At 38.9% G+C, this 24,287-nt stretch overlaps 1 protein-coding gene across 2 annotated transcripts in view; it reads left to right on the forward strand.

Annotated features, from left to right (window-relative positions):
• Positions 1–24,287, forward strand: part of LOC124545413 (splicing factor, suppressor of white-apricot homolog) — a 162,098-nt gene that overhangs the window by 93,173 nt on the left and 44,638 nt on the right. For both annotated transcript variants that reach the window (XM_047124331.1, XM_047124332.1), the window contains exon 10: positions 15,641–16,309. In XM_047124331.1, coding sequence (XP_046980287.1) covers positions 15,641–16,309 — 669 coding nt within the window. The remainder of the gene's footprint in view (positions 1–15,640; positions 16,310–24,287) is intronic.

Consider the following 24,287-nt stretch of genomic DNA (forward strand, 5'->3'; position numbering starts at 1 on the left):
GTGGGATAAGCCTCTACATCCTTACATTTGTCCTCTAGCCATCCCTGTTTAGCCATTTTGCACTTCCTGTTGATCTCATTTTTGAGACGTTTGTATTCCATTTTGCCTGCTTCATTTACTGCATTTTTATATTTTCTCCTTTCATCAATTAAATTCAGTATTTCTGCTGTTGCCCAAGGATTTCTACTAGCCCTCGTCTTTTTACCTACTTGATCCTCTGCTGCCTTCACTACTTCGTCCCTCAAAGCTACCCATTCTTCTTCTACTGTATTTCTTTCCCCCATTCCTATCAATTATTCCCTTATGCTCTCCCTGAAACTCTGTACAACTTCTGGTTCTTTCAGTTTATCCAGGTCCCATCTCCTTAAATTCCCACCTTTTTGCAGTTTCTTCAGTTTTAATCTACAGGCCATAACCAATAGATTGTGGTCAGAGTCCACATCTGCCCCTGGAAATTTACAATTTACAATTTAAAACCTGGTTCCTCAATCTCTGTCGTACCATTATATAGCCTATCTGAAACCTGTCAGTATCTCCAGGCTTCTTCGACGTATACAGCCTTCTTTTATGATTCTTGAACCAAGTGTTAGCTATGATTAAGTTGTGCTCTGTGCAAAATTCTATCAGGCGGCTTCCTCTTTCATTTCTTACCCCAAATCCATATTCACCTACTACGTTTCCTTCTGTCCCTTTTCCTACTACCGAATTCCAGTCACCCATGACTATTAAATTTTCATCTCTCTTCACTATCTGAATAATTTCTTTTATTTCATCATACATTTCTTCAATTTCTTCGTCATCTGCAGAGCTAGTTGGCATATAAACTTGTACTACTGTAGTAGGTGTGGGCTTCGTGTCTATCTTGGCCACAATAATGCATTCACTATGCTGTTTGCAGTAGCTTACCCGCATTCCTATTTTCCTATTCATTATTAAACCTACTCCTGCATTACCCCTATTTGATTTTGTGTTTATAGCCCTGTAGTCACCTGACCAGAAGTCTTGTTCCTCCTGCCACCGAACTTCACTAATTCCCACTATATCTAACTTTAACCTATACATTTCCCTTTTTAAATTTTCTAACCTACTTGCCCGATTAAGGGATCTGACATTCCACACTCCGATCCGTAGAACACCAGTTTTCTTTCTCCTGATAACGACATCCTCTTGAGTAGTCCCCTCCCGGAGATCAGAATGGGGGACTATTTTACCTCCGGAATATTTTACCCAAGAGGATGCAATCATCATTTAATCATACAGTAAAGCTGCATGCCCTCGGGAAAAATTACGGCTGTAGTTTCCCCTTGCTTTCAGCCGTTCACAGTACCAGCACAGCAAGGCCATTTTGGTTATTGTTACAAGGGCAGATCAGTCAATCATCCAGACTGTTGCCCTTGCAACTACTGAAAAGGCTGCTGCCCCTCTTCAGGAACCACACGTTTGTCTGGCCTCTCAACAGATACCCCTCCGTTGTGGTTGCACCTACAGTACGGCCATCTGTATCGCTGAGGCACGCAAGCCTCCCCACCAACGGCAAGGTCCATGGTTCATTGCTGTACGCTGCGCATTAACAACAACCGTCTGTGTTTGTGTGCCGTCTATAATGGAGCAATCTCTGGCAACTGATGTGGCAACACTGTAACGACAAATGACATGAGTTGACTGTCAAGTAATTTTAATCGGACTACAGTTACTTGTCCAACAATAAAATATGTTTACTGCAAGCAACTAAAATTACAGTAACAGCCAACTGTTGATTGTAGGTCTGTTGGAGGTAATTTTTCCAATTGTCCTTGCCACTTCTAACATAAAAAAAATTTAATTAAGGAAAGAAAGAAAACGTGTCTTCTGAATATTTACTTATTCCTTACCCTGTATCCTCTTTGCATGTAGAGAAATTTGAAACTCGAGAACAATCATTCTTTGCTTCTGTTGCTTTGTAGCAGATTACTCCGGGAATCTAACGGAAGAAAAATTTTGTGTGCCTTGTGCTTTATTTTTAGCATGTAAATTACTGGAGTCCTGGATATGCGCTCATATGCAATACTACATAAGTGGTATTGTTCAGGTAATTGTGCCTCTTGCAGTGGTGCTTAATTACATAGGGCAGAGCTTGACAGAAAAGCAGGCAATTCATAGAATGATTAATGCAAAAAGTAAACTCTGGCGTTGTTTTAATCTCATTAGAGAGGAAGACAATCAAACACCCAAAGAGTGAAAAGATATTGTCTTGGCATCAATTGCAGATTATAAAATTTTTGAATTATATCAAAATAAAATGAACTTGCTAAGCTGGAGGCATAAAAATGAAACTGAGGTAACACACGGCCCAGTACGTTTTCAGTTAACTCAGAACTGAGCAAGAGATGTAATACTATAGTAGCCAAAATAATATCAAATCAAAGGCATTTAGTATTTTGTCAAATTATCATTATCTCTAGGATCCCTGTTTATGAATAACCAGATGTTTTAGGTATTTGAGCAAGAATTATACACATCCAGTTTTTGGTTGCTCTTGTAAGCAAACCATGCAGTGCCATTGTAGTAGTTGTAGTGTAAATATTGTTGAATATTGCCTGTACTGTTCTATTTGAATGTAACAAAATCTCAGTAAGACACACTACAAGGGTCCGTGGGTGAAATGCTGGGAAACGTCTTAAGCGAAAATGATTGTTGACGCCATAGCTGCTGCTTCTGTAAGAGGTGACATGAAGATGCATTTACGCAAATGGATTCCAAACCCTATAAAAAGAAATAAATTCACTCTTATAATAGATATTTAATTAATTCATGCAGTAACATACAAATTGTGTTTTGGCTATGCAGAAATTAATTGTATTTAAAAAGGACAGTAAAGTGCTTGTTGCTTCAGTCTGCACTGGTATTTAACTACAGAGTTTTCTATGTCATTGTCTACAGTTAGTCATAAGGCATTTCAAAGTTTCATGCAAACACATACCTACAAATCAGATTGTGTCCAGGACATAAATATTTTGAGAGACCCGGCTCTGATTCACATTCCACCTCTGATTCAACTTCACCATTATAATCTCGTAATTTTAGATCTGTGATGTAATGTCATCAACAACCGAAACAGTCCTGGAAGTGGACGGTGCCAAGTTTGTCTCAGACTTCCTGCCTTGTCGTCATCAAGCTCAGTAACACCAACCTTTAATCCTCCACATGTTTATAATAAAATCTTTATCGAGTCACTCGAGCACTCTGCAAAAACATTTCCCTGAAGTTTCAAAAAGACTGATAAACTCTCCTCAAAAACTCCAGCTTTCTCGGATTAGTTTTCAGCAACTTGAGGCTCCACAGCTGAAACATGATAGTTGCACTAGGAGGAAGAAACAAAAGTTCATTGTTTTACAGCAAAGCACCACATGGGTGGCCAGCACAGTTGTCTGGAGGAAGCACAATCTTGGGATTTTCTTTGCTTATTTTGTGCTTACAGTCATATGCTATACAACAAATTTTACTCCTATCATTTAGGCTTATCGCTGATTTGTATACTCACATTACAGTTTCCATACATTGTTGAAGCTTTCTGAATAGCTAAGCATATTAAGAGTGCCCCTTCTGGCAAGGGGAACCTTGCTGGCTCTGGATCAGATTCGCCTTGTGGATTAACAATGCAGGCCAGCATGACGGCGAGCCTGGGAGAATTTTTTTTTTTTGACGGTTTTCCACAGCCACCTAGGTAAAGACTGGGCTGGTCTCCCCATCCCACCTCAGATACATGATGTGCATGCTGTGGAACATCTGACATTTGATAAATCACTAGATGCAGACAAAATGGGTACATGGATTTCTTCACAGAAGTCTTCGTGGGGTGGTTGCTGGCTGCAGCATTACAATGTCTTAGTGGGTGGTGACCCCATTGTAATAATAGCCCGTATAAATGTAGATTTGGTTCTTTGTGAATGTTGGAGACATACCATGCCAGTCCCTGATACAGGGCACCGAACAGGAAGAAAGGAAGTTCATTGCAGCTTCACCAGTGACAAGCAACTACAGTTTTTCCATCCCATCAATAATGCCCCGAGTACATTACTTGGTCTTTGCTATGCTTCCCACCTTCGTTTTGTCAGTGTAAGACTTGTCAGGCTTGAGTTAGAAACCATTCCAAATCCATCTGTGTAAAATATGTCACACTTTTCATACCATACCATAAGTGTGCTAAGATAACATTTTTCCAGTCAGTAACGTCTTTTTTCAGGGATCTGGCCTCACCACTGATGTTTCTGATAAACAATTTCCCTTAAGCTGTTGACCCAATCTACAGACACATTCAAATTTTCTGTTCTGGTCTTGCTCAAAGTTTCTAGAGCCTTGCTTGAATTGCTGGTGCACTGAGAGGAATTGACACAATCTTATCTTGATGTGCCCACTGAAATAAAACATTTTGCAGTTAAGTGTGTCTCCCAATTTTTGCTCTATGATGCATTTTTGCTGCTTTTCTTAAGGTGCCTCACAGTGTCGAAGATTCCATTCCAAGAAAGGACACACATTATTTTTGCGACATCATCTTATTTTCTTGATACATTCATATGATTTACAAGTTCTCCATAACTGAAATTATTTTCTCCTTACTATATACTTGCAAACTCTAAAAACACACTTTGTCACGACTGGGCTGTTGGTAGGAAACCTCAGTTAACTATATGTGAGGAATATGATCGGCAGTTGGAAGTCAGATAGGAAGTCCAGTTGTTAGCAGCAGCTCACCTTTTCTCTTTTGCTACTTTGTAAATCATTTCTCACCTGCTTACAAGATTTTGTGAGCCGTCTTGAGCTTCACAGGAGAGCACGGCCAATAGAGGGGCAGCACATCGTATGTGCTCCAGTTTTTCAATCACAGATTTTCTCAGCTTAAATGTGTGTGACGTTTATACTCTATAGAATATTTCACAATTCCTGTTATGGCCTTCTTAGGAGCTGTAAGGGGACTTGGTAGACAGTTTTCATAACACATTTGTTCAGAAATGTGCCATCTGGATGTAAAATAAATTTGAAACTTGGACCAATTCCAACTCCTCTGCTTCACAGTATGCACACTGTGGAGACACTGAATTCTGATGTGTGTGCTCTACAGGAGCACTTAGCCCATGGCATGAATAGTGTTTAGAACACTCATCATCATGTTCTCTTTTGCGTCACAATGGACGTCATCTTCAAAGTCAAGAGTGCAGCACGTCAGTATAGCACTAGTCAGCACTCCTAGTTGTGAGCATACCAGTTTCTCCCAGCAGTTGTTTTAGTTGGACAAAAATGGTACACAATGTCATGATTACAACAGGGACCTACCATACACTGCCATACACTAACCAAAATCAACTTCTGCAAAGCCTAAAGAGCCCTAATCTGCCATACACTAACCAAAATTAACTTCTGCAAAGCCTAAAAGGGGCCTTATCTTAGCTAGTAGTCAAAAACTGCACATTTCCTCAAAATGCTATCAATTATGTTGGAAATGCAAGTAGACGTAGGGCCACCTTATTATTCTTACCACTCACTCAGTTCATGGTTGGTTAACAGCACAAGTGTCTGATTACTCTATGACTTTATTAATTCTGCGGAGCAGTTACGTCAAGGTCAGCTAACTCAGCTACAAACTGAGTTGGATGGTGAAAAACTGTCATCTTGAACATACAAATCAGCACGCGTTAGCTTCCTGTAAACAGTGCCCAACCTCCTACTGTCATTCATCCTCCTAACCAACACATCAAGGAAGGAGAGGCAGACATCCTTTCCCACCTCCATACTGAAGTGAATAATAAGGTGGACTGAATTAACATATTCTAGAAAGCAGTGCAAATTCTTGCTGCCATTAGCCCAAATAATGAAAGTATTATCTACATATCTAACAAAGTATGTAGCCTTCAATGCCACTGACTCAAGGGTGCATTCCTCAAAATCTTCTGTAAAAAGATTGGCAACAGTGAGTGACAAAGGGCATCCCATGACAGCTTCATCAGTCTGCTATTAGAAATGCTCTCATTGAATAGAAAATAAGTGGAAGTCAACACGTGTCTAAACAGCTCAGTTAAGGGGAAGTTTACTATTTTTGGCCCGAAAAAGTCATGTTCTTTGGGAATTTTTTTTCTTGTGATGTATTATAGATATCAATGTCAAATTTGGTCAAAATGTTTATTGATATTTCATCTACAAACTGGAAATTTTTTGACCGGAAATGTCGAAAGGCAAAGGCGGAAGGGCTGTCGGAATGAAACAAAATTTTGATGTAGACCTCCATGCGGGGTATGTCACAGGTCAGCCGGCTCGTCTGAAATCAAAATTGAGTTGATGCCAGGAAAGTATATAAGATTCTTGAGGAGTTGTACCTTGCTTAAGTTATTTGGGCCTTAGGAACCAAAATGGCGGCTATTTGAAAAAAAAAGGGTTTTTTCATCTATTTTTCAACTTCATCGGCCAAGTAAAAATATTTATAGTTGATGGATCGGAATAAAAGTGGTACAAATTCTAGACAATTTAGTTAGCTTCGTTGGAAACAAAGAATCATGCCAATCGGTTCAGTACTTTTGAAGTTACCATACTACATGATTTAAAAAAAAAAAAGGCATTTTGAGAAAAACGCGTTTGAAGTTTTGACTTCATATAAATGCAATATTCTGCAACTTACGTTCAATCTGCTATTCCAGGTCCATAAACTAGTCCTTTCTCTTCCTCATAGAGGGCGTTCTCCTCGATCTGGGCCATCTGGTGCTTCTCCAGAGCCGCTCATACAGCCGGTGACAAGCGATTTTCGGCAGCTTGAATCTGGTGGTGACGCGAATGCTTGCCGAATTGCACCAAATATAGTCCCAGGCTGATGTTCATCTTTGTCATGGTCTTCAGCATTGCTGAATATCCTTCGTTGAAGCTGCTCAGTGCCAGGAAAGTCGCAATTTTCTCACCAGAATGCAAATTCTTGGGGGCTAACTTCGAAACAAGCACATTCAAACTTTCATTTGAATTTTGTGTTTCCTCCCAAGCACCGGTACAATAACTCGTCCTCCGAAAGAAAAGAAAAACTGGTGTGTGAAAAAGGCCGATTTCAGTCAGGTGAATTTTTTTTTTTTTTTTGTTCAATTGCGAATAACAGACATTTCTGTTCCGTATTTGGAAAAATCATTTCAGGTGTGGATTCCAAACACTTTTATGGATCCAAAAATGCAATTAAAAAAAAAAAAAAACGATTTTTTGAACCAAAAGATAGTAAACCTCCCCTTAATTCAAAAACAATCTTAACAGCTATACATAATGAATCAGACAGAGGAATGTGAGTGAAGAAAGGGACTACATCAGAACTTCTTAAAATACACTGTTCACATGCAGTTCCTCTAACTAATGTGTGAAATCGCCCTATTACCGGTCATCTGATGAGTTACGGTAATGCAGAGATTCAAGTGTGTACTTCCAGTTACTTGGACAGTGTTACTTAGTAAGCTGTTAGGATTAAAACAGCAATTGACGTTATAAATCCAGATGGTGATTTTTGCTTAAGTTCTACCTGGAGTCCTGGCTCTCACCCTGTTCTGTAATGTTCACTAACACTTGGGATCAAGAATGAGATTTTCACTCTGCAGCGGAGTGTGCGCGATATGAAACTTCCTGGCAGATTAAAACTGTGTGCTGGACCGCGACTCGAACTCGGGATCTTTGCCTTTTGCAGGCAAGTGCTCTACCAACTGAGCTACCCAAGCATGACCCATAACCAGTCCTCACAGCTTCAATTCTGCCAGTACCTGGCTTCCTACCTTCCAAACTTCACAGAAGCTCTTTTGTGAACCTTGCAGAACTAGGACTCCTGGAAAAAAGGATATTGCGGAGACATGGCTTAGCCACAGCCTGGGGGGATGTTTCCAGAATGAGCTTTTCACTCTGCCATGAAGTTTCATATCAGCGCACACTCCGCTGCAAAGTGAAAATCTTATTCTGGAAACATCACCCCCAGGCTGTGGCTAAGCCATGTCTCCGCAATATCCTTTCTTCCAGGAGTGCTAGTTCTGCAAGGTTCACAGAAGAGCTTCTGTGAATTTTGGAAGGTAGGAGATCAGGCTGTGAGGATGAGTCGTGAGTCTTGCTTGGGTAGCTCAGTTGGTAGAGCACTTGCCTGTGATAGGCAAAGATCCCGAGTTCGAGTCTCAGTCCGGCACACAGTTTTAATCTGCCAGGAAGTTTCAACACTTGGGATGTTTAAATCACTATCTACAATGCACCAGCTGCTAGTTGTAATAAAAACTGCTTTTTCCTTCAGATCCCAGCAATTTATCAGCTGTTGGGTTGTGCTTTAGTAATGGTATTTATTCAGATTTAGTATTATAACTTCTGAATGTTCAAAGTAAAATTTATTGATGAAAAAATCACATTCTATGAAGCCAGCGTTTGCACTCTGTTCCCACTTTGCTGTGGTTTGTAAAAACTGTACAGAAAACATTCTGCCCTTGGCAACAGGTCGGAACCTCACCCAGTTTCACTCCGGCCTGCCCCGCTACTCCTCCCATCATTCAATCACAGCAGACTTGTCACAGAGTAAAACTTCACACATTAGTATTACTACTCGACATCATTGGCCAACAGCACTGGAAGAAGCAGAGTCCACATACACATGGATGACACGAAAAATAAAGGTTTCTTGTTTGCTACTGAAATATTACTGAAAGAAAATAGTAGTTACTGCTCGATATTCTCAGAAAGTTCACTTACTTTGGATGACTGCACAGCAATGACTTCTGGGTGAGATGATGCTAGGAAGCTCCCATCTGCTCTGATATCATTCCACACTATTTTACAAAGGCATAAGAAGATAAAAAAAAAAAAAAAAAAATAGGTTCAAATACCTTGTATGTGTTCTTCACAAAGAACACACACTCATGTCTTCTCCACCAAGAAATGCTCTTTTTGCAATGTACTTCATGCTTCTGATCCCTGTGTGGTTCAAAGTAGTACAGTAATGATGGTTACTTTCTTTGTTCAAAATAAAAAAAATGCATTATTATTTAGTAATAAACACAACGGTATAGTAGCTTATATAACAACATAAAAGGTTTCTGTTTGAACTTGCCCTTCAGGTATTCAGCAATGACGGGCTTTTTGTCTGATCTTAGTAAGGCTTGCCCCTCTGTGCCTTCATTTTTTGCATAAAAGGCTCTGAGGCATCCACCATTGTACCTTTCAACAGTGCTGCACTACATTTGAGGAAAAATATTATGTTAGAAATGTAGCAGAACTGTTAAGGTCAAACAGCAGAGGAACAGAATCAGTGCTACTTTCTCCCCAATTGTTAATTAATTTCCCCAGTATCAGTAATGTCTGATGGTCGTTTTCAGTTGTGTGCTGACGCTAGTTTACGGTATTTGTTCTCTCTGTGCATAGGATGTCTCTTGGTTTTGGTTGGTGTAGCCTCTCCAACCAAGGGTTTTAAGTTTCCATCCACAGCAGTCGCTCATTTCAATTGCAATGTGGGTATGATGGTATGTTCACCTGTTGAAATGTTGATGGTGGAGGACATTACATGACAGGATTCTCAAATTCATTTGAACGTTCAGTGCATCAGGAGCAGTTAAAGTTTCACACACCACATGCGTATGTACCATTGTATATCTGGGGTTAGTTCGCTGCCGACAAAAACTTCTGTCGATATTGGCAAAAAGGTAATGTCTTGCAACATCTTGGCTATCCAACTATAGTGTCGTTCTTTTCAAGTCTATTTCTTCGTATTGTTTTCAAGGCACTGTTTTCAATGTACCTACTACAGCATTAATTTACTATACTTGTGGCCTAGACACTTTCACCTTGCGACATCTTATTGTCACATATTTGTTTCTCAGTGGACTTATCATATAATACGATATTTGTGTTCTTGTGAAGAAAGTAATGTAATAAATTACATTCTCCTGATACATGCAATAGGAGCTTCTTATTCTCCCAAAAATGACTCTCTCTCTCTCTCTCTCTCTCTCTCTCTCTCTCTCTCTCTCTCTCTCCCCCCCCCCTCTCCCTCCCCATCTCTACTCCAGCTCAGTGGCATCATAATCATCATAACAATTTTACCTTCACTATTTTTTAAGATTCTTTGCTTCTCTGAGGTGCAGTAAGGCTGTTCGTTGTTTGACATTCACAACCTTTAGTTTTATGAGTATATAGAAAAGCAAAAATCCACAGATAGGCAGTGTTGATTAAAGCACATGTGGTCATTGGAAGGACAAAATCTTCTCTCCAAGAAATTTTAGGTTATGTTAAAGATGTCAGTGGTACAAAAATCAGTATCCAGTCACTTGTGATGGAATCAGGAACCAAAGTTGACAGTAACAAAACAAAAGTCAAAATGTTAAATTATGTCTTCCATTCTTCCTTCACAAAGCAAAATCAAGGAATATTGGCATCATTTAACAGCCATACTGCAGCTAAGATGAGTGGCATCATGATCAGTTGTAGGGCATTGAAAAGTAACTTAAATTGCTAAAATCCCATAAGACCTAGAATTCCATGGAGTTCTTGTCAAGTTCTATACAAAAATTGCAAGCGAATTAGCTTCAATCTTGACTTTCATTTTCTGTAGATCCCTTGAGCACAGAGATGTCCAGTGTGACATGAAGAAGAAGAAGAAGTGAGCCACAGAACTACTATTCTATCTCATTTGCAACTGTTTGTAGTGGAATCCTAGAGAAGATTCTGAGATCAAAGATTATGACTTGTATTGTATGTTAACCAGGGGACTAGAAACGACAGAGGGGCTCCGTCCCCACCGCAGCTGCAGTGGACCACAACCCCACGATGACTACCGCAGTCCACTTCACCCATACGCCGCCCCACACCGAACCACTCTTTCAGGGTTATTATGCGCAGTTCGGCCCCTGGTAGTATGTGGTCTGCCAGGTTTTTCTATTAATAGCAAGATATTGTGATGTTGAAGCAAATTTACTGTCAACTGTGGTTTCTCTTGCAGTTTCTCTTTAACTATTTCAAATCTTTACCTGTTTATCAGGATGACGTTGTCTCAAATGATCCTCCAGCATGGATGCTTTAACAGTGTCATTAACTTAACAGTTTGTTGCATGAAGGCACGTAGGTAATCATTTGTGTGACAGTGATGGAACGAAATGAAACTTTACAAATAACAGTGCACTGTCTACATTTCTTTTTAAATTTGACCATGTTTAGAATCAGTTATCTGTGGACAAAATTTCATCTATTTAGGTAAATATGAGATGACATACCAATCAAAATCAATCTTCTCCACCTCAAGTCATGATCAGCACTTCTCTACCCAGTTGAAGAAACTGCAAAGGATAGGTTGATAAAAATAATTTACTTAGTTTTTTGCGGCACTTCCAAGTGAAATGACATTGATTCACTTTAACGTTTATGGTACCTAACTATAGTCTCTTTACCAGGAGATGGCTCCTTAGCTCTGGATCAGAGGAAGTTGGTAAACTTCAGCCTGATAATGTTTTTTGTATGACTGCTGCAAATCTTAGCGATTTAACACAGAACCTTGTGTATGTAGTTATTGTGAAGTGATTATTGTGCCGTCTTGTGTTGATGGTTCACAAAGTGGTTCCTGACCCGTCATGAGTAGCACCAGATACTCTTTCAATTCCTTGGAGAAGGGCAAGGGATAATACTTAAGAATGGAGCTATGAAAATAATAATTTCACTGAACGTTGCAAGCAGGAGAACGAAAATAAGAGATGCTCCACCCTCCGTCTTAAGTGATGAGATGAACACTGACACACAGGGGAGTAGGCCTCACCTTTTTGAGAATAATTCAGAATTTTGGTTGCTACCAGCCTAAATGAGATCCCCTCATTTACATCTAATGAACCCTCAATATTTTCTTATTCTGATAAGGGCCCCATGCAGATGGGAATAAATTCCTGGGGCTCGATATAGACTACTTTGGGATCACTGCTCTTTATTGATATACATACTCGACAAACCACTGTGAAATGCATAACAAATGGTACTTATCATGGTACCGCATGTTGGGTTTTCTTTCCATTCCAGTTGCATATGGACACAGAAAGAATGGCGCTCCATGTGAACTTTTATTGGCCTAATCTTGTCTTCACAGACCTTACAGGAATGAAGGATTTCTCTACATTATTCATATAACAATGGTCTTGGAAACTTTATGAAGTGAGTTTCATAGGAATAGGGGGGGGGGGGGGGCATCCATTTTCCAGTGTCAACCAATTCAAGTTTTTTTTCAACATTTCCATGAGAATCTCCATTGTGTCAAACAAAAGTGCTCCCATTTATGTTGCCCTTCTTTGTATGCGATAAGTACACCATGTTAGTCCTGTTTGGTATGGGTCCTACAGACTAGGGCTGTATTCTAAAATGAGACAAACAAGTAATGTTTAGGCAGTCTCCTTTATTGACTCGTTGCGTTTTCCCGGTATCATGCATATGAACCAAAAGTTCTTCATGTACCTTAGCTAGGACTGAGCCCTTGTGGTCACTCTGTTTTATATCTATGCAAATTAATTTGACTACCCATCATAGTGGATAGAGGGAACACAGCTGTATATGATTTATTGGTGGCCAACTCCTTCTACTCCAGTGGTGATTTTGTGTGTGTGTGTGTGTGTGTGTGTGTGTGTGTGTGTGTGTGTGTGTGTGTGTGTGTGTGTGTGTGTCGCCCTGGATGGGGTTTACATTCACAAATCAGCCCCTCAGATGGCGCTGCAGTCGGTATCTAGGTTATTTATCTATACTGCAACTAAACGGCTGGATCGACTTGAATGAATTTTTGTTATGCATTCAAACGGGGTCCTGGAAAATTTACATTTTTAAATCAGCATGGTAGGTGGCGTTGCATTTTTGTGTGCAATATTGAGCATATTATATTCAGATATAAGTTATGTGCATAGGATTTCGTTTACTTTTCGACATTTTAATTTGAGTGTATTATATTAGGTGTGTTTAGTTATTTTGACATTTTAATTTTTTTGTGCGGTGTCTTTGGATATTTCAGGTGTCTCATTTCAGTGATTATTAAGTGTATTATATTCACATATAAGTTATGCCACATATAAGTTATGGCCCACAAGCATTCACTTGAAGCTCTCGATAGAATGATGAAAGATCAAAATAATAACACCAGGCTTTTCGGTCGTTCCTTACTGCTGCTCTCCGGTGATTTTAGACAGACATTGCTGGTCATTTCACGTGCTACTTATGCGGATGAAATTAACGCATGTATAAAACAATCTTATCTATGGCGAAATGTCAGTACATTACGTCTTAACACAAATATACATGTTCAACTGCAAAACGATCCTTGAGCACTATCATTCTCCAAGCAGTTGCTCAACATTGGAACAATACCATTGCATGGAGACACACAATGCATCAGATTGCCAGACAATTTTGGCAACATGGTAAATACAAAAGATGCTTTGATTGAAAGCATATTTCCAGATTTACAAGCTAATTTATTAATCATGCGTGGCTTTGTGAATGAGCTATTTTACCCGCATAAAATATCGATTTTTGACGCTGTTAACTTCAAAATACAACAGTCATTGCCCGGCAAAGAGATATTGTTCAAATTAATCGACACTGTTACCGATCCTGATGAAGCAGCCAATTATCCCATTGAATTTTTGAATTCACTGGATTTACCAGGAATGCCACCACATAACTTGCGATTAAAAATTGGCTCACCTATCATTTTGCTTCGGAATTTAAATGCAACTAAGCCATGCAACAGTACAAGATGAGTCATAAAAAATTATGGGCAATGTTCTTGAAGCTACAATTTTGAACGGCAATTCAAGCAGAGTGAAAATCTCATTCTGGTCAAGGTGAAGTTGTTCTCCTGCCACGAATCCCAATGATCCCTTCAGACTCACCCATTCCATTCAGACGTCTGCAATTTCCAATTTGCTTGGCATTTGCCATGATTATTAATATGTCACAAGGCCAAACAATGTCGATTTGTGGGTTGGATCTAGAAAATCCGGTCTTTTCACTTTTCCAATTATACGTGGCGTGTTCTCGCGTTGGAAAACTGTCAAGTTTATTCATTTATACTCCTCAGGAATTGACTAAAAATATTGATTATCAACTCGCATTAAGATAAAATTAAATAAACATTATTGATTATAATGAATTGATGTCATTTCAAAATAAAGAATAATGAAATTACTATATTATATGTCGTTCATTTCATACTTTGTTTAATATCCTAATCGCTTGCAATATCATGCAAGACAACGTCTGTCGGGACCGCTAGTGTGTGACACTAGTACTGAAGTACAGTCTAACTTCTGCACACATTCCAGTGCAGTAGTGTGTTCATTGTAAATAAGTAATGTAGTAGTTTTATTATATGTGTATTACCTTATAAAAAAACTTCTTTTTTTTTTAATTTTAAATTCAGTGCATTAATGTGATTGTAGTAAATGAGTGTTGTAAAATGATCCTTTCATATAGTGTTCATAAAAAAAGACTGTCATTCCACTTGGGACCTGTGGAAGGTATATTAGCTTATTTGGTTTAGTTGTAAATGTTTGTCATGTGTTGTTTTTCTGACATGTTCTACATCCTGGAGGACCTCCTCACTACGGATCAATTGGAATGAAAGTAAATCTAATCTAATCTAATTAGTAATTATAAATAAAATAGTCTCTGGCTGTATAGTTCATTTTATAACTTTTTTAATTACTTGATCAGTTTCAGGACAGCTGATTCATCCTCAGCTGCACATGTGCACACAGAAAAAATTTCCAAAAATTACATTCCATCAGTACACGTACACCATAACTGCAAAAGTTGTCAAGCCTACTAGTCATCAGATCAGGTTAAAGTTCATTTGCTTCAGAGAGACCATACACAAAGTTACAATCTCTTAGCCAAGATCAAATATTAAGTCAGTAATATTTTCCATCTTTGGAATGTTAACGTCATTATACATTATTGCAGCTGGAGACCATTTTATTTATGGTACCTGCCATTTATTACACCCTGGTATTTGTGTGAGTTGACTGATTTCAGTTGTGATTCATTGATGTTGTACTCCTAGGATTCTACTCTTGTGTGTTTTGTGAAACATGCAATTTTACATTCCAGAAATTTGAAATTAGTTGCCTGTCTTTGTGCCACTTCGAAAACATACTAAGATAGGCATTTCCTCTCTGTTTACCGAGTAACGAGACAACTCTTTGTGTGGTGTAGCATCTTTGCTAGTGTTACTGTCCTCATTCTGTGAGCTCATGCACTAGATTTGTGTGCCATAATGGCAGTGAGAGTGTATCTGTGATATATTTTGTTTAGCTATAAAGCCAGTTTAAATCTGCTTTGGACTATATTCACAGTTTTTTTACATTCTTGCTGCAGCCTCGAACAAAGGTATGTGAGAATTGTGCCTTATTGCCGAGAGTACTTTTATTTTTGAGCCACACCAAAGACACTAAAGACACTTCTGTTAGTTTATATACCTCTTGATATATTGTGCTTCTTGCCAAAATATGTTGCTCTTGTTGTATTTTATAGTTTCACAGTATTACAGTGTAGCTAATGTTCCTAACTTATAAAGTTTTAAGTAGGGTTTTATTCTGTTTAAAACAAATGCCAAAAGAAGTACTGGGAGATATTGTACCTGACATTTTATTTCACTTTCCAGCTCCTGTCTGCTTCTCTATTAAAAAACCAAGAGAGATGGAAGGTTTATTGGAAATGAGAAGTGCTTTGCCTATAGAGGAAAGTTCAGATGAAGAAGAGTCCGAAGAGTCCAAAAAATCAGAAGCAAACAAAAAACAGGAATCTGTGAGAAAACCGGAACCCGTGAAGCGGGTGGAACCAACAAAGAGAGCAGAATCAAGTAGGAGGCAGGAACAGAGCAGAAGACCTACCGAAGTTTCAGACCGGAAAAGAACTCATGACTTTTCTGATAGAGAAAGAGAACGTGAAAGAGATAGAGAAAGAGAGAGAGAAAGAGAACGAGAAAGGGAGAGGGAGAGGGAAAGAGAACGAGAAAGGGAGAGGGAGAGAGAGCGTGAGCGAGAAAGAGAACGCAAGAGAGCTGCTGCTTCTGAACGCCGTCGAATGGATGCAGATCGAAAACGCCATATGTCGGATGCCAGGAAAGGGGAAATTGAGCACAAGAAGTCAGTACCAGATCGGAGGAAGCCTCAAGTGGAAGCAGAACAGCGACAGAGTGTCCAGCACACAGAGCAGAAGAAGAAAGAAAGAGAGAAAGAGAAAGAAGAGACTCGAAAGGAGACAGAGGTCATTGATTTGACGGGCGAGCTGGCAGAGGAGAAGAAGCCAGCAGTTGATAAGGACAAGTGGGGTATGTTATTTATTTTTGAATTTTATTGCAAAAACTGGTATTTCATTTTAAAGTTAAAAGAAGCAAAAAGATGTTGCTAGATAAATATTTTATACAACATTTCAGGCATTTTGTGAAATAAAATTGTGCAGTAACAGATATTTCCCTGCTTTCATGCTTTAATTTTACTAAATTCTTAGAGAAATGTATGCAGAAAATAGTCTTAAAATCAGTTGATAACATACGTTTGTCATATTAAAGAAAATTTAAGTTACAGAATAACTAATTTTAACAGCTGTTCTACCTTTCTTGTAATAGTTAATGGCAGGGAGTATCATCACAAGCAGTTTTATTGTACAGTTAAAAGAAACTGGAAGCTGCCACAAATAGCATAATAAAATATGGCAATGAATAATTTTGTATAAAAAGAGACTGATGTGTTTCGCAGATGTGGATAACCTTTAGTAGTTGAGCTGAGAGGAGATTATTGTTTAGAATTCTGCATCTAGAGAAAAAGGCTGAGAGATAAATGTACTGAAATAATGTAGTATGAAATGTTGGATTCAGCTCTTATATTAACGGGGTTATCAAAAGGAGTCACCAACTGACAACAGAGGCTAAGTATTCAGTGGCAAAAAGTGGATATGTATGTATTGTGACATGAGATCAAAGGGATAATTTAATTGCAATTATGTAACAGATGATGGAGATGAAAGAAGACTAATGGAGTGAAAATAAATGAAAAATAAGAAAAAGTTGTTAGGCAGAAAATTTATACCTGATATGGAAGCAGAAAAAAAAATTTTGTTAGGCAGAAAATTTGTGTCTAAGATGGAAGAAAAATAAAGGCAGCAAGAATTTATCATATTGGGGGGGGGGGGGGGGGGGGGGGGAAGGGAGGAGTTGTCAGATAGAGGATGAAGAAAGTTGAAAGCATCATTTGGGAGTATAGAGAAAGATGAGTACAAAGAGATTCTCATGGTGAAAGATTAAAGTTTGAAGTATTCGTTCTTGGTTTATTGTTAGCCATTTAGGAGGCTACTGAATTGCTTGATGTCACAGTTGTGTTCCTCATTCTAGAACGATTTTGTTGTTATTTGAATAGGCAGAGACATGAAAATTTCTTACAAAGAATAACACAAATTCTACGATTTTTAACACTATAATCCAAAATCAGTGTTTTTTTTGTGAAATGTCACAGAATTTATCATTTTTTCTGTTACGTGTAAAAATGTTGTGAATCTGAAGGCAGCTGTTCTCTAATATTGATCACTGATAATTAATTAATATTGATGTAGAATCATGATTTTTTTCGTGTATATCCTTTAAATGACTTCACTTCTTGCATAGAAATGTGATGCATTCAGGGTGAAGTCAGGTGAAAATAAGCTACTTCCAATAAACCCTATTCTGGTAACAGTTTCATTCATTAATGTCCTGTTCCCTGACACTTCAGCACAAAAAATTATGCAGGTTAGATGTTTAATGCAGTGTATCAGTTAAATTGCACAGTTTTGCAAGTTGCATGTATGGGTATGGAAATAATCAAATACGACATTGTAACATTGTAAACATGAGAATGAACATGGTGCCTGCTCAGTTTGCTTGCATCACAGCACAGAAGACATAACATCGTACCAACATCACTTATATCACATGTGATATATGACAGAATTAGTCGTGCTGTATGAGTGTGTAATTGCTTCTTATGGAAACACTATCGCTGGTTTCACCAATTCACAAATTATCACCTTCAATCGACCTAAACCTCAAACTGTGCTAAAGATTTGGCTGTCACCACAAATTTAATTTCATTTCCAAAATAGTAAAAGTAATATTTAATAACTATTGAAATAAACATTTACAGTATTCTCTTGGAGTGACAGGAACAACTCTGACACATCACATTTCCTGTGCCAATACAAGCAAATTGAACATGTCATGCTGATTGATTTGACTGTGAAGCTGAAGTCTTGTATTTGGTGGCTTAAATACTGTGAAAATGTGTAGTTCATTTGGAGAACTGTAATAACAATCTCTCAGAAGTATGTCGTTTTTTGGTATACTTTATTGTGCGAAGGTATTGGGAAGTGTGAGGTTGGCAGATAAAACTGTTACCTATATTCCACCTTGAAACAGCTTTGGTTTGTGGGTGACTCTTCAGTATGTCTTTTTTTCTTCCCAATACTTCCTCATTCTCTTGCTCCTGGCTATCTCTGTTTCCATGATCCTAATTTTCTTCCACTGCGTTCCTGTACCTGTACCTTCCTGCATTGCTGCATATGGATTTTTTTACTTATTCTGGTTGTATTCCAAATCCTCACCCCCCACCCCCACCCTCCTGACCATGACTACTTTTATCAACTTGTTTTCTGTTAGTCCTGTTGTGTTCCATATCTGCTTGGTCAGTGTACTGCCCTCCATATGATTGCTTGTAATTGGTTAAACACTGTCATACAGCTCCTGCCGTGATCTATGTAGTCAGACTTCACCCCTTTTTTTTTTTTCTCCTTGGTTGCCTCTCAAGATCTTCCATTCCTCCTCCTCCTCACTGAATACAGGCTGTCTTGCCCAAAATGACCGTGTCCATTGCGTACAATGTGGTATTTCTGATTGGGGGTGTATAATGTCTCATTTTTCTACTTGTGGGCAGGTTCTATTTCCATATGTTGTCTTTACAACAGAAAGTAGTTTCTGCAGCATTTGGGACCTGTCTGTTTGCTGTTGTTGGTTTGTAGCTTCCCTGTTACATTTCTCCCATGTAACAGAAGCTATTCATTTGCCATCACTTGACCTTCAGCATTCTGGTTAGTCTCCACATTCAAGATATTGGTGTTAGGTACGCTATCCTGAGGCTGGTTTTCACAGCATCTACAGCAAGATTTTACATGCCACTTTTTCATCTTCTTCGTTCTCATGTAGTAATGTTATATCATTGACAAAGGCTAAGTAGTCTACTGTGATGTTACGTTTTATTTTGTACCAAATTTGTACACCTTCAGTAGCCATGGTTTTTAATTGTATTAATTTACAAGAAAAACACCTTTCATTTTATTCATGCTCCAATGTTTTACAGCTCTGTTTGTCTCTGTTACTGGTATGTCTGTGTTTTTTCTGTGTCAAAAGAGAAAAGGGCCACTGAGTTGGGATTTTTGTACCTCTTATGAGTTGCATTAACTGTGAGGTGTTCCTTATAGTTCTTTCATCTTCTATTTTATAGTTTTCAAATAGTGATTTTAACATGTGTCCTGCAAGTTTGTTAGTGGGAGCTATCTTGAGACTTCCAGTGGGTCTTATTGGGATGTTAGATTTATCAATTTTGGCTCAGCTGCTCTTCCACCTTATTTGCCAACAATCAAAAAAGTATCTTACACCTAATGTTCAGTAGTGAGGTCCCTCGGGCAGTTATCCAGGACCTTTTGTCACCATTCTCATGTACTGGAATATTGTTGGCTTTTTTCCACTGTTTCCTCACATAATGTCCTTCTCCATCATGCCCTTTCACAAATGGCTCTCTTGCTTCATAGTCCTTTGTCCTGCTGTTCACGTCCTTAAAGAAGGCTCATGTCTAGTTTTTCTTGAATGCGTAATTCGTTTCTTCCACATTTTCATTCTGTGTCTTTCTCCTTTCATTTTGTATATTTTAGTGATTGTGCTTCTCATTGTTTCGTAGATTTTTAAATTCATTCTCTTTCTTAGTTTCCTGGCAAACCCTCCATATTTTTCTTCTAGACAGCTTCTTCACTTTCATTCATTCTCCCACCACTTGTGTTTTCTTCTCTTGTAATGTAAAAGTCTCTTGCTTAACCCTGTGATGTGGTCTTCTGTTTCGTATAATATACCATTTGGACTTCATTATGTCCTGATCCTTCAGTCTTGTTTCTTGCAATGCCAGGATGCTGAAATGTCACCTTTAATGGTGTGGCTTAACCAAAATCAAAAATGTGGAAGGACTTGGCCAGGATTTTAAGTACACATCATTCACCATTTGAAAAACTGTATTACCACATATATAAAGAGAAACAATTTCTGGGATAAGCAACAATTACATTAAATGGCCATTAAAAAGGGAACAACAGAATGACATTTTCACTCTGCAGTGGAGTGTGCGCTGATATGAAACTTCCTGGCAGATTAAAACTGTGTGCCGGACCAAGACTCGAACTCGGGACCTTTGCCTTTCGCAGGCAAGTGCTCTACCAACTGCCAGGAAGTTTCAAGGGAACAACAGTTTGGATACCACAACCGTTATAAAATGAAACAGGGCCTTTTATCAAATTATAACTTTTTATAGACAACCCCTTAAACTGCAAACCTTTAAAGTCATGACCGAATGTTGTTATAATTTAAACCACAGACTCTACATATTTTAACAAAGCACACAGCTGGGAGAACAGTCATGAACACAAGTAACTTAAATACAGGATGCCATTACTTATGAAAAGAATGTTACAAATTTGCAGCATTTAAACAACCATGGAACTAAGATGGAACATCCTGAAATTTAGACTTAAAAATAAAAGAAAACGCACAAAATATTAGGAATAGGTGCGGCCTCTATAGCTCAAGCGAGAAACAAATTCTGGCACCATAGCCAACATTTGAATTCAGTGACTGAAGAAACAAATTCAATATTTGACAATGTGGCCTTTTCTTTTCCCCCGTTAAAAAATAAATAACCGTTAATTATGAAGGAACTATGCTCTGTGCAAGACCGGTCACAGCTAACAACGCATGGCCAGAGCTTTCAGCACAGGTAAATCCCATAAGTACAAAGTTTAAGCCTTGCAAAGCAAATTACATGCTTTCCTCTTACAAGAGTGAGTGGTAGCACCATACACAATAAATAGAACCCAATGGGATGTTAACCTGACAAAATAAGGAATAACTAAAAACAATTTGTTTGCATATAGGCACTGCGCTTATGAAATACAGTCAACTGTGGTCAAACCAAGTGTGAGGTCCCCAAATCCAGTGCTGTTACAGCCCCAGGCATTAAAGGGGAGGAGGGAGGGCTGTTACAGTAAGTAAACCACTAAACTAAAAGAATGATCAGTTGAGACCAGGAGTAGCTTCCCGCAGTAATTAACAAAAAAACTTGGCCAAGTTTAAAAACACATTACACTGTCAGAACAAGGGGTTCCAAACGCATAGAATAACTGTGTACTTAGGTCCGCAGAATGAGAGAAACAGCAGTTACATAACAGACTTACTAGATTACAATAAAGTTAGTTAGCAAATGGTGACCTTCACTGGTCACTTACGTCTTTAGAATGAGGAAAACAGCAGTTACATGAAACAGTTAACAGATTAAAATTTCGTAACTTGCCAAGCAGCAACATTCTAGGTGAAGGTGGTGAGGCCAGTGAGGGATATAGAAGCACAGCTGTAAAAGCAGTACAGTCAGAGAGTCCTGTGTAAAGTAGCATACCGTACTGTCCATGATGCTGGTACAGACTAAATGTACATGTCCACCACTAAACGCTCAACACTGCCACAGTTGCAGCACTCAGGGAGAAGGGCAAGTTTGAGTAACCTTATAGTATTCATGCACTATGGATATTGCAAAGAATGGTAGAATGGAAAATAATTCCAGAAGTACTGCCGAGCATGGACTAAGAAACCTAAACAGCAAGGAATTTGCAACTCAGCTTGCCTGCTCTTCAATTTACAATCACACCAGGGATGAGACAGGTGAGGCAGTGAGGCTCTTACACAGTCGGAACAATCATGCTCACTTGTAAAAGTTCGATCTACCGTTTCAGACAAAGAGTGGATTTCTTGGAGCCATAGTTAACACTAAGAGAACAAGCAACAAGTAACAAGAGGGCTTAATATTGCAGCCATGTATCACCTATCATGCACAACTAGATTATTACACAGAAAATTAATCAATTCCGGAAGACTACAGTAAGAAAGCCGTTGTGCACACACAAACATTTCCAATGTCAGTCTGCCTCACCACAAATTTGAGCCATGTGACCCCCCCTCCCCCTTGACACCGAGATAGGAGGATGTTGCCGATCAAGCAACACTTGTCTCAGCTCATTAGTCCCTGAGGCAGTGCCTTGCTTCCACGATTGTGACATCACCACAACACCCCTAAATAAACAGTGCAGCCATGCTTAAACCTCCCTCGTGCCAATTTTTGTATTTTTCTGTCTGCCTTATCGAAATTTGTGTCTGTGTCATGGTGTAACGTCCATTTGCAACAGCAAAGTGTAAGGTTGGGACCTATAATGACAGTTGATCCTGCTGAACTACTCTGTTAGCAGCTGAAAGGAAGTGGCTTTCAAATAGGGACCGCAAACGTTTGATGACACGATGACAAGTCAACCAAATCTTCTATCAGAAAACATGTCTGGTGTGTCATACATGGAATTAGTGACAGTTCGTGTGTCTCTCTCATTGATGCACCTAATTTGTATGACTGGCAGGTGAGTGAGATATGTCTTCTTGCCGGAAATAGGTGTTTGTATGAATGTGGATGTGATCACTTCCAAGGAAATGATGAAAACATAATAGTTCGTCACATAAGCTGCAACAAATGAACTCAACAGTTTCACAGTCACATAGTTTCTTCGAGCTCTGTCAAAACGTAGTTTTTAACATTTTTAAGTTGCGTTCCATTTTGGCAGTCTTGACTATTGGATTCCTTCATTGTAACATAGTTCACATCCGTTTCTTTGTTGTTTTCATTTCTGTGAGATATTTGTGTGGTATCTCGCCTGCTCTCACTATTCATCATATTTACTTGTGACGGTAATGTGTTCTTACCATATGACTCATACTCTATAACCAATGCATAGTGTGATAACTGCCATGACTACAGAAGGGGAACAGACATTTCAGTGACCTGCCGGAGAGTTCATAATGTTGTGGGAAGAAAAAGGGGGGGGGGGGGGGGGCATGAGTGAGTGTTGACGGGGTTAGCCTGCTTGGCAGTTCAACACCATGACCACTTACCCACGATGCCGTTAGTGTATCAGGCTGCTCTTTATTGCACTTCTTGTTCTTAGACTGTTCACTGTTTCTGTTTTGCTTGTGTGCTTTTGGGCTGTGCACTGGGCCATCTTGCCCAATTTAAAGGCCCAGTTTGGTATTATTTTCTATGCCCAGTTGATTATGAATGCTGAGGTATTGGGGAGCTCTGACTCTACCTTCACATTTGATGTCCCCCCTTAGTCAGTACCGTTGCCTAGAGCCAGACAAATCCAGTTTTTTTATCTTTTTCTCTCTCTCTCTCTCTCTCTCTCTCTCTCTCTCTCTCTTTTTTTTTAAAAAATGGGGTGTTACTCCTTCCCCGCATCCTTTTTCAGCTAGGCTTGGGACCATCTATGGAAGATTTTGAAAGTGGCTTTACTATTGTGGGAACATGAATTTTTTGTCAGGAAACTAGGAACCTTTTGAAAAACATGAAGAGGCAAATATTCATTTCATGCAGTAGCAAAGGAAATATTGAAACCCACTGGGTTGCACCTCAATACTATATTGGACAACTCTTATCTCCACAGATTGGTGCAAGTATGTGTTTCAAAGCTGGTAATAATGGTATGGAAAAGAATCTGTTATGCTTAGCTGACATGGCAGGTCTTGGCAGTATGGGTATTCTGAAATCCCTTTGAAATTTGTTGTAAGGCAACTATCTGTGACAGCAGGAAATGTGGTCATTTGTCAAATTCTACTGTTGTACTGAAGGCAGTTTTTCTTCCATATTCAAATATATACTCACAGTTTTCACACAACAGTGATGGATCAGCACCAACAACAGTGGTGGATCAGCACCATAATGTCTCAGGGGACCGCGTTTTCTTTTTTTCAGTTCTGTAAGTAAATGTGATGTTTGCATTCAATAAATACGAAGTAATTGATAAGTGTATTTTCATGTTCAACGTAACACTGAAGCTACTGAAATATGACAAAAATAAGGAACATATGGTACTTCAAAAGTAAGCCACCAGAGAATAACACTGAAATTGGCAACAAGTATCAGTGAAAT

The sequence above is a fragment of the Schistocerca americana genome, chromosome 8 (genome assembly GCF_021461395.2).
Source record: "Schistocerca americana isolate TAMUIC-IGC-003095 chromosome 8, iqSchAmer2.1, whole genome shotgun sequence".
Lineage (NCBI taxonomy): Eukaryota > Metazoa > Arthropoda > Insecta > Orthoptera > Acrididae > Schistocerca > Schistocerca americana.